Raw genomic sequence first — 12,389 nt, 5'->3', positions numbered from 1 at the left:
GTATCGCAGGAGAAAACATTGGAAAGCCTACTGAATCCGCTCTGCAGAATCACAGTGTTTACTCTGAAATTCATTTAGTGAAGTAGTGAAAGGCTATCTTTTATGACAAATCACATCTCATACAAGAGTCAAAAGTGATGAACTCAAGAAAATAAAATGTTTCAAGAACTTCTCAATTTCTAAAATCTATGGAGGATTAACCATAACAAAGAAGAAAAAGGCTGCTAGAAAGGAAGAAAACAAAAAACATCCTGTTTAAGAGAACGTATGGCTTAAGCAATTTAGAACACAACTGACAAGACCTTTATAATACCACAAATGTTCAAGTCAAATGATAGTGACAGTATAATTTTCCCCTTAGTCATTGGTAGTAAATAGCCCCTTCAAAATTTATTCTACTGTTAACACATATAAAAACTAATGAATCCAAACAGTTTTGCTAACAGGGCTGAGTCGATGGATTTTTTTTTTCCTAAAGTATTAACTCACAATATCCAAATATTAATACAAATGAACAAGATTGTTTCAAAGATTACAGTGATTTGTGAATAGCTAAAGAGGCAACCAAATAGCTTCATTATTTGCACAACAGATTAGCAGCACTTGGATAAGAATTGTTACATGAAAAATATTGTGCTTCAGTCTCTTGAGGAGAGCTAATAAATATAACTCTATAATCCCTATAGTATTACAATTCTATAACATTTCAGTTACAGACAAGCACAATTTTTAAGTATTTCACACCACTAGAAAATCGAGTAATTATATCCTCCAAATGTAATTACTGCTATGATTTAAACAAGTGCATTTCTGCCTAGTAATCAGAATGTAGACAATAAGTTCACCATTATTTTCAAGGGAAAAAGATCAAACATAACTTATTTTAACTCCTATTTGATTATCTTAACCTTTAGTGATGATTTGAATTTTAAAAAGGGAAACTCAACTTTACAATGGAAACTGCTCAGAGGAAATAAAAAAGTGGCCTGAAATTACAGTAATTCTTAGCACAAAGTAAAAAGTGATTTATAACTGCTTCATCTGATTCAATGATTAATGAAACCATTGTTTATACTGGTGCTACACAATGAAGATAACCTACATGGATAAGTTATTTTACTTGTAAACTCTGCTATGAAAATGTTAGGACTTTGTATCTGCCTTTCCTATTATGTAAGACATTTCTACCTCAACTGGAAGAATCCTCCAAAATAAAAGTTTCTCTGATTATTGAACAGCAAGGTTTATTAAAAACAAGCAAAAAAAAAAAAAAAAAAACCAACAGTAGAACTAGCCATATGGTCTATGTGGCAAAAGGAATGCATTCAGATAACTTTTATAAAAAGCCACACAAATCAAGTTCTAAATTATTGTACTGAACCATTAGAAGGTATTTTTAATGATATAATCAATGAGTTAACAAAAACCATTTTTCAGGAAACAGTAATAAAAATTCTTTTTTTTTTTTTTTGAAATGGAATCTCGCTCTGTCGCCCAGGCTGGAGTGCAATGGCACGATCTCGGCTCACTGCAAAGTCTGCCTCCCAGGTTCAAGCAATTCTCCTGCCTCAGCCTCCCAAGTAGCTGGGATTACAGGCACACACCACCACGCCTGGCTAATTTTTTTTTTTTTTTTTTTTTTTTTTTTAAAGTAGAGACAGGGTTTCACTGTGTTGCCCAGGCTGGTCTCCAACTACTGAGTAATAAAAATTCTTATTGTGCTAAAACACTTTAAGCAAATTTTTCCTGCAGATTTTTAATATACCACAATACATAGTTTTAATTTAGGAAAAAAGCAATTAATAGCATGCAAAGAAGGGTGGGAATAATATTTTTTAAAATACAGTGGTTATCCCTCTATGGTTTGGAAGTATTTACTTTTGGGATTATCATATATGATCATTTCAAATTTTATACTTATTCATACTGATTTCATGTTTGAGAAAATGTATGGTTCAAACTGTAATGTTTACAAATTTCAACTTTCAATCCTGGCAAAGTGGACATTCACAACAGCTTCAGAAGAGAAAAGAAAATCAGTGATGTAACAAACATTTAAGTATCATTTACTGCAGACCTGTAAGAAGGCTAGCCATAATTCCCTATTTCATTCTGAAAGTGATATAACTCAGCCTATTAGCTTTCATTCCATAAGCCTAGGAGAGAAGTATAAAACCTAAAATTACCTATGTCTTAATAAACAATATTACACCTAAGAAGATGATTGTCTTAGTAGATAGATTGGAATTGTCCAACAAACTAGGAAACTGATCCCCAATTTATAGTCTATGACGAAATTTAGGCTTGAATAAGTGAGTTTGTAGTTTTAATATAATGGACTTCAAACTATTAAAAAAAAAAAAACTCAGTCTACTGTCCAAGTTATGTTTAAAAATCACACGGATTAGAGTAGTCTGATAACTATTAAAAAAATAATTTTTTTTAGGCCGGGCACAGTGGCTCACACCTGTAATTCCAGCCCTTTGGGAGGCCGAGGAGGGTGGATCACCTGAGGTCAGGAGTTCGAGACTAACCTAGTCAACATGGTGAAACCCCATCTCTACTAAAAATATAAAATTAGCTGATCATGGTGGCACACGCCTGTAATCCCAGCTACTTGGGAGGCTGAGGCAGGAGAATCTCTTGAACCCGGGAGGCAGAGGTTTCAGGGAGCTGAGATCGCACCATTGCATTCCAGCCTGGGCAACAAGAGCGAAACTCCATCTCAAAAATAAAAATATTATTAATTTTTAAAACTGTAAAAGAAATTAACAAAAATATTTTAAAATTAAGAATGGTTCTTCAATCAGTGATTAAATAACAATGTCATGTAAAGTTGGAATTCTTCTCAAAAGTCAATATTACACTAAACTAATAAGTATAAAATGCCAATTTTAGTTTAAAAAAATTTCATATTTACGGAATTCCAAAGGAAATATTTCTATGGCACCAACAAATTAGTTATACTTAATACAGTTATCTCTACCCAATTAAAGGCAGATCACCCTACATCGTCCTGATACCCTTCCCATCAATAGGTGATTGATTCCATTCACACATCAATTATTTTTCCTTAAACACAAGGCATGCTTAAGTCTTTTGTTCAAAACTCAATGAAGTTGGAACATAGTATAGTATTAGGCTTTGAAATTCTAGTTTGAGGAAGATGAATCGCTTTTTTTCTTTTTTTTTTAAAGTAAAATGGTCCCATTATCCAGGAAAGACTGAGAGGTACAGCAAAAATAGGTGTAAAGTATCAATGTATAAGAGCGCAGGAGACTAAAGGGAAAGAGCTGGGTTTTCTAAGCAAGTTTTACCTTATTCAACCTCAAAGTTATTGGCTTTACAACCGCTGGGGTTAGAGGTCACATTCACTATGTCAAGTCTTTTCTACTGTACTTTTCGTTACCACTACTGTCCTCAATGTCCACAAGGAGCCTGAGTCAGTTCCATGAATTTTAAATGGTATATTATCTGCTCTACTACTCTCCAGTGCAAAAACAATGATTTGATTATTCAAGCAACACAGCATCAGATCCTATGGATGTTTTCACTGATTTTTCAGAAATAATAAATTACCAAATTTTAATATTTATTGAAGAAAAAGGCTGTTATGATTATTTCTAAATACTGTAATTGAAAAGTGTTAGGAATAGTTGGCTGTTTTATTTAAAATACAATGAATCAGCAAATGTAACATTTTTTGGGTGGTAAAACTCACTCCTGAGATAATTTCTCTATTTTAAGATAATTTAATATTGGATCAGAGAGATTTAATCTTCCAAAGAATATTGGTGTAAAAAGTTGCTTTGCAGTTACATTTTATCATGCAAAAATAACCTCTACTTAATTTCTGCAGTGAATGTATTTAAGTGTATATTAAACATCTCCTACACTCTTTCATGCAAATAAATATGTCTGAAGTAACCAAACATTGATACTTGGCAACATTCTATAGGTTCACAAATTGGCACTGCACATATTTACTATCCTCTTATCCTCCCCAACCCTACCATCCTTGGGAGAGGTTTGAAGGCCCAGATTTTTATAGCACACCATGCATCTAATATTAAAAACTCTACTTCATGTGTGAATATATCATCAACTTGCAGAACACAAGTGGTCTCATAGAGACACAGCAATACGAGTGGAGGCATTTTATTCAGTGGAAGCATTTTCTCAGATGAGCCTACTCATCTTTGATATGCAAGTCCAATAAGAAAAAATCTGTAGCTAGAAATGCCAAGACAGGACTAAATTAATCATAGCTGCTGCAAATATACAAATTAACAACCTCCTGTTCCTCATTAAATCCTACCTTACTTAAGTTAGGCCATCCCTTAGCTAATGCCCCCTTTTCTGCCTCACAGAGACACATAAAACGAGGCACACTGATGAAAAAAAATTGTTCCAAAATCAAAATTCAGTATGAGGCATAAAAATGACAACTGGGAATATATTTCCCCTATTTAATGGACATTTTCCTATGTTTTAAAATGTGATCAAAGCAATTTGTTTTCCACAGCCTATTAAGCCCCACTATAATTTACTCAGTAATAATACTTAAACATGGATCAAGAAAATAAAGGACTACTACAGCTTCAGAATCTGCTGGTGTCTCAGTTTCACATACTTAGGTTTTCCAGGTTTATATCACTAATTTATCATCAGTTTAAATAAAAATTTGCAGGTGATTTTAAAGCTAAGAATATCCAGCTTTCTGTTAACATCTTCATATCCTAATTTCAACTCCAAATTAGCCCATTTTATCCAAACACAAGCCCCTCAAAATAGAGACTTATGAATGAGATACAGCCACAACCTAATTACAGCAGCATGAACAATGCCACTAGGATGTCCTCACAGAACTTAAATAAATTCAGCCCACAATGGGTATGGGTACATAATATACACATACTGTATCATTGCATACCAATATATTTACAAATATGTACACATATATACAAAAAGTATACACAGAGATTGCATGTAGCATCACAAAAATATACATATGCCATTACAAATAAAATAAGAATTTCAAATAAATAAGGTCAACAAAAGAGCCCTCAAGGTAAATACCCTCTTATGCTTTCCAAACACACACAGGAACATACACACTCAAAATATCACCAGAAGACTCATAGCATTCATATTCGTATCAAATCTTTTACTCACTCAGGGTGGGGAGGTGGTTTTGAATCACTGGCAATGGCCAAGTTAGCAGACCTTGGTACCTGACTATATTTCCAGTCCAGAATGTTTTCTGTATATCAAGCTGATTACAAGTCTCCAGAAATTAGATTTTTCAACTGGGTCCAAACTGCTTCTCAGAGACAGAAAGTTACTAAATCACACATGTCAGAGGAGATTAAACCTGGAGGAGAGTGCTACAGAAAGCTCCTTAATACCTAATACATAAATCTGATTTGTCGCTTTTCCCATTATCCTGACTAAATTCAGTACAATTACCACCTAATCTGTTTCAGGGAATTCTATTGCACAAAGGAAATAAAGGGCAGTAGCCAGAATTTGGAAGGGAGGGAACCACCCGGATCCTCTATCAGGAAAACTCCAGCCACAATTGGATTGCACTTTGCTTCTGAAACCCTAAAACATTTCAATTTGGTAAAAATAAAGAGAGTACAATAAATTCTGTGCTTTGAGAGGTTTAAGAGCACCACTTTCTAGGAGAAACACACACATGCATATGAAGGACACATCCTGGCTAGAATAAAAGATAAAATGTCAGACTTGTGGATTTTTATAATAAAAATTTGATACTGTTCTGTGCCAAAATACAAATCCCTAATTATTCTTTCTTGTTCATTATAGAGAGCAGTCTGAGCTACTGAGAAGACTGGGCTGAGATGAGGAGATCTGAGTTTTAGTTCTAGCTCTATCACTAGACCATCACTATGGGTCTCAGCTTTCTCTTCTGTAAAATAGAGAAGACAGTTGCTTTACCAACTTCAGAAATACACAGATAAAGAGAAAATTTCACTGTGCTTCATTTTGTTTTGTGTATAACTGACTTCTTGCAGTGTTATGCTTTCTATGTTGTTTATAATGATACTTAAGAGAGATGAGAGACTGTATCAGAATCTCCAGGGAGAATTTGTGCAATTTGAAAACAAAGGAGTGATTTTTCCCTTTGCTTTGCTCTGTTCTTAGTTCCTGTATTTAAATTTTTATGAATTATAAAATTAAATACATTAGGGCTTAAATTTTTTATATTTATAAAGGGCAGGTGGTATGCACTTTAAAAAAATGAAATTTTTTGCCACTATCAGCTCAAGCCCATTGGGCAACTGTCCTTTTACATAATTCTCCCTTGATTAAAGAACTACAGAAGCTGGGTGAGGTACAAGGAGGGTTTATTAAACTGTATGTTTAGGCTGGGCGTGGTGGCTCATGCCTGTAATCCCAGCACTTTGGGAGGCCGAGGCTGGCGGATCACCTGAAGTCAGGAGTTGGAGACCAGCCTGACCAGCATGGTAGACTCCATCTCAAAATACAAAATTAGCTGGGTGTGGTGGTGCATGCCTGTAATCCCAGCTACTGAGGAGGCTGAGGCAGGAGAATCACTTGAAACTGGGAGGCAGAGGTTGCAGTGAGCGGAGATCCCGCCACCACACTCCAGCCTGAGTAACAAGAGCGAAACTCCATCTTAAAAACAAAAAACAAAAAAAACTGTATATTTAAAACTTTCATGATAAAAAGTAAAGACACAGTATTCATTGCAAATGTGACCTTCCTAATGAAGCCTACCCTGATCATCACTTTTTCTTTTTTTTCCAGAGATGAGGTCTTGCTTTGTCATCCAGGCTGGAGTGCAGTGGTACAATCACAGCTCACTGCAGCCACAAACTCCTGGGCTCAAGTGACCCTCCCACCTTGGCCTCTCAGGTAGCTGGGACTAATAGGGGCATGTTACTATGCCCGGCTTCATCACTCTTTTAAACATTATCCTTAAGAAAACAAACAAAAGATTTACCTTACCATAATCTACACTTTTCCATCCTACTTAACATTTTCTAACATAAATTACTTATGTTTATTGCCTTACTCCTCCTACTAGAATGTAAGCCTCATGAACACGAGGATTTTTAAGTCTACTTTGTTTGCTTCCCCAATGCCCAGAAGAAAATCTGGAGTATAGTCGTTGTTTAATACGCATTTTTCTGAAGGCATCAATGAAACAATAACATTTTCCAGCACAGTTTTCCTCTCTTTGAAGATTCAAGATCACTTCAGTCCACTTTAGGTTTTTAACTACCTGTAAGGAATTACACTACTAGCTTAAGGGGCAATGTCATGAGGGTCAATGTTGTGATTTCTAAGACCCTCATTTTTAGACAAACATGTTTCTAATCATAAAAGCTCTAATTTCCTCAGGAGAGTCTCCGTCTGCACTAGTTTCTAAAACAGCTAAGTGGGGCCCAGATTTTCTTGAACAAAATCTAAGTAAATGTGACCTACAAAAGAAAATGTTGTGTACACTACAAACAGGGTAAATAGTTCTCTTGGTGGTTGGAGTGGGGAAATCAATATTTTTGGAACCAAGAGTCCAAATTACAGAATCAGAGTTAGAAAGAACCTGGGCCAACCTCTTCATTTTACAGATGACAGTGCTAATAAGCAGAGACATGAAGACACTTGTCAAAGGGCATAATACTAGTTACCAGGAAAGCCAGGACTAGAACTTAGGTCTCCTAGTTCTCAGACCAGTGTTCTTTATGCTTAACAGGGAAGGATAAAGCTCAGAACAGTAAATACTATTTTAAACATTAGAGGACAGGAAACTCTGTGTTGGTAGGAGCATAACTGGCACAGGACTTAAGGGGAATTGAAACAAGAGGTCAGAAAACTGAAAATAGTCTATTGCTGTAGGTCAATGAACACTGTTACTAAAGGAAAGCTATGAAGTTTATTAAGTTACTGAAAAAAAAGGAAAGCATACTGAAAAAAAAGGAAAGCAGTCTTTACCTGAAAATGAAAACCCACTAGCAAAGGAAATCTCTTTCCAGGGTAACTTTTCCCAAGCTTTCTGAAATACTGTTTGAAAGAACAAACAAAAATATTTTTAAAAAAGTAAACAGGCCAGGTACAGTGACTCACACCTGTAATCCTAGCATTTTGGGAGGCTGAAGCAGGAGGATCACTTGAGCCCAGGAGTTTGAGGCCAGCCTGCTCAACAAAGTGAGAACACGTCTCTACAAAAAATTAAAAAATAAAGAAAATTAGCCAAGCACAGTGGCGCATGCCTGTAGTCCCAGCTACTTGGGAGGCTGAGGTGGGAGGATTGCCTGAGTCCAGGAATTTGAGGCTGCAGTGAGCCATGAACGTACCACTGCACCCCAGCCTGGGCAACAGAGCAAGACCCTGTCTCTTTAAAAAAAAAAAAAAAAAAAGTAAACAGAATACTCCCCCAAGTCCCCAAACCCCAAAACAGTAACTTCGGACTTCAGGTTTGAAAAATCAGCAAATCAGAGCAGGAATGGGAATAACTTAGACCCAAATTAGTCTCTATGCCAGAAATGAAAACCAAGTTAAAAAATAATGGCCAGGTGCGGTCACTCACACCTGTAATCCCAGCACTTTAGGAGGCTGAGGCGGGCAGATCACAAGGTCAGGAGTTAAAGACCAGCCTGACCGACATGGTGAAACCCCATCTCTACTAAAAATACAAAAATTAGCCGGGCATGGTGTCGGGCACCTGTAATCCCAGCTACTCGGGAGGCTAAGGCAGGAAAATCGCTTGAACCTGGGAGGCAGAGGTTGCAGTGAGCCGAGATAGCGCCACTGCACTCCAACCTGGGCAACAAGAGCGAGACTCTGTCTCAAAAAAAAAAAAAAAAAAAAATTAGAGTAAAATTTACCTAGGGCCATGGGAAAGAGATATCACAAGCAATCACCTCACTTCCCCTGGGACTGCCAGATGTGATCCTGTACAGAAAATTAGGTATCAGGCCTTTTCATTCATAGATTTCTGAAACTGAATGCTGGGTCATCAAAAAGGAGGGGAGAACTTCATAGTAAGTGACTGTGAAATTATAAAGGGAATGACAGGGAAGGAAAATACAAAAAAGAAAAATCTTTATAATATACACAGAGTCCTATTTAAGATAATAAAAATTTTGTGCATGAATATAAAATACTAAATACAGGAAATGTTAATAAATCTTATTTCAAAATTGTCAATGCAAAACCAACTTACATTTTAGGTTTCATAACATCCAGTTCCCCCTTACCAAAATTTAAAACATCTCTGACTTTGAAGTCTCATAAATTTCAGTGAGGCAAAAAATTAAAACTTTATGCCACAGACATAAATCCAGTCTTTAAATGTGATCTCATAAACCAAGAGTTTAAATAGAATTCCTATTGGAGACATTGTATCATGAAACCAATGACATGGTTTTTTGACTGAAATATTTCAAAGTTGTTTCCTTTTTCATTTCCAGCATTCACAGACTACAAAGAAAAGAAAATATGCAAATAAATCTCATAACACAATACTCATACATTCCAAGTAATATTTACCATCTCAAGTCCTCAATTAAGATCTAGCTTTCAGATGCAATTCAATCCAATTTCTGATATTATGACAGTATTGAAAGAAATTAAATGATTTCAAAAACTGGCTTGATCATGTTTCAAAGAATCAAACATTTTTCTACCAGCTAAGTTGGAATGAGAAAAAATATATTATGGAGGGACTCTGTTCCTGATTTTCAGTAGTCCATGGTGGCTAGCTTCATCATTACGAACGATTACATACTTCCAAATCCAGACATTTAACTTAGGTCCTAGTATAAGAGTTGGATTTACCTCATTATACAAAAATAAATGATTTTTTCTTCTCAGGGTGAGAATAGTGACTATTTGAGTGTAGGATTAGAAGTTGGAGGTAAATATCCATCCCTCAAAATCAAAAAATAAAAATTCCAAGATTAAGATTTTAAAAGACCTGAAAGGTTGCATTTTAAAACAGTTGCCCTAAAAGTGTGAACTTTTTTTTTCTCAGTTTGTTTTTAAAATGGTGGCCCTAAATTAAAAAATAAAAACTAAGTAACACCACTATGTGTCTTATCACATTAGAAAACTGCACCATTTAAAATTTGTGGAAAATGAAAACTTGTTTCGACAAGAGGTTTTTGTTTTAATAGTCATCAATGGTATTCTCAAAGAACACGTTTCGAACATCCAGAATGGATGCTAATTCCAAAATGTGCTTCTGGAGATGAGGATTCTCCACTGTTTCATCCCTTGGCAGTTGTGGATATGATTCTGGATAATTTCGTGTTTCCTGGTGGACAAAAAAGAGAAAAGTCAAGTTTTGCAGTCTAATGAAAGAAAATTTTACACATTGATACAGTGTCAAGAACTAATATAATATGTATTTTCTCTTTTATATTGGAATGAATCTTATTGTTAATATATTTGTTGAATATTGAATTGCTGATATTTAACCATTTTGACCTCTAAAAATGACAATTTCAGATGGTTCAACATAATATATTCATTTAGTGAGTTATTCCACAAATGTTTACTGAGGCCTATTGTTGCTAGACACTATAGTGGAATGTTGCTAGACCATTATATCATGTGGAAACCATATAATTCATGCTACTGGGGGGAAAATCCTAACACATATAGAATTTCAACAAGTATATGTTAAATAAAAAGATATTGCTTTGGAAATTAAAATGAGGCCGGGGCGGCTGGGCGCGGTGGCTCACGCCTGTAATCCCAGCACTTTGGGAGGCCAAAGCGGGAAGATCATGAGGTCAGGAGTTCGAGACCAGCCTGGCCAACATGCTGAAACCCCATCTATACTAAAATACAAAAATTAGCCAGGCATGGTGGTGGGCACCTATAATCTCAGCTACTCAGGAAGCTGAGGCAGGAGAATTCCTTGAACCCGGGAGGCAGAGGTTGCAGTGAGCTGAGATCACGCCATTGCACTCCAGCCCAGGCTTTTTGCCATGTTGGCCAGGCTGGTTTTGAACTCCTGATCTCATGTGATCTGCCTGCCTCAGCCTCTCAAAGTGTTAGGATTACAGGCGTGAGCCACAGCGCCCAGCCTAGAAATTCTTCTTCAGTGGGTAAGTTCTATAAACTATAATCCTGCCATACATTTAAAATTTCCTGCAGAAGTTGCTACTTTTCTGTACATCTCATGCAACAGTTCACATATACAAACGTTAACTTCTCTCTGCCTGTAGGACTCACTTATTACACATTACAAAAATAAATTTTTTTTAGATAAAATCTCACTGTGTTGCCCAGGCTGGCTTACTGCAGCCTTGCAGTGAGCTCAAGCAATCCTCCCACCTCAGGCTCCCAAGAAGCTGGCACTACAGCTGTGCACAACCATGCCCAGCTAATTTTTTTATTTTTTGTAGAGATAGGGTCTTGCCATGTTGGCCATGCTAGTCTCGAACTCCTAAGCTCAACCAGTCTATGCGCCGTGAAGCCCAGGTGGCTTCAAGGAAGAAATAATACTGATCTAAACAAACTCTTTAAGAAATAGAAGAGAATGAAGAACATATCAACTCAATTTATGAGGTTAACACTATCCTGATAACAAAACCACATGAAGACATTATGATAAAAAAAATAAAAACCAAAATCATTCATAAAACAGATATAAAAATCCATAATGAAATATTAGCAAATTGAACCCAGCAATGCAAAAAGGAAACAAAATGCAAAAATATGACCACAAAATGGGTTTAATAGCTATGCAAGGTTGGTTTAACTTTTTTTTTTTTTTTTGAGATGGAGTTTCACTCTTGTTGCCCAGGCTGGAGTGCAATGGCACAATCTTGGCTCACCACAGCTTCCACCTCCTGGGTTCAAGTGATTCTCCTGCCTCAGCCTCCCAAGTAGCTGGGATTACAGGCATGCACCACCATGCCTGGCTAATTTTTGTATTTTTAGTAGAGACGGAGTTTCTCCATGTTGGTCAGGCTGGTCTCAAACTCCCAACCTCAGGTGATCTGTCCACCTCGGCCTCCCAAAGTGCTGGGATTACAGGCATCAGCCACTGTGCCTGGCCGATTTAACATTAAAAGATCAATTAGTGTTATTCACTCCATTAACAGAATATATTAGATCAGTAGATACAGAAACAAGTTTTTGGCAATTATCCATACCCATTCCTGATATAAACTCTTAGTAAATTAGGAATGAAAGGGAGCTCAGTCAATCTGAGAAAGGGTATCTATGAATAACCAACAATTTACATAATAATTTATGGTAAAAGACTAAACACCTTTACCCTAAAATCAGAAAGAAGGCAAGAATGTCCATTTTCACTACTTTTATTCAACATTTTACTAGAAGACCTAGCCCTGATATAAAGCACTAATAACAATAAAAGC

The 12,389-nt window shown here is 36.2% G+C and overlaps 1 protein-coding gene across 2 annotated transcripts in view; it reads right to left on the bottom strand.

Annotated features, from left to right (window-relative positions):
- Positions 1-9,457: 9,457 nt before the first annotated feature.
- The window catches only part of SCAI (suppressor of cancer cell invasion), a 191,699-nt gene continuing 188,767 nt past the window's right edge, over positions 9,458-12,389 (bottom strand). For both annotated transcript variants that reach the window (XM_025359040.1, XM_025359039.1), the window contains one exon: positions 9,458-10,309. In XM_025359040.1, the coding sequence (XP_025214825.1) occupies positions 10,163-10,309 (147 nt within the window). In that variant the 3' untranslated portion in view covers positions 9,458-10,162. The remainder of the gene's footprint in view (positions 10,310-12,389) is intronic.

The sequence above is a fragment of the Theropithecus gelada genome, chromosome 15, assembly GCF_003255815.1.
Source record: "Theropithecus gelada isolate Dixy chromosome 15, Tgel_1.0, whole genome shotgun sequence".
NCBI classification, from domain to species: domain Eukaryota; kingdom Metazoa; phylum Chordata; class Mammalia; order Primates; family Cercopithecidae; genus Theropithecus; species Theropithecus gelada.
This window is presented reverse-complemented; position numbering and strand designations above follow the sequence as displayed.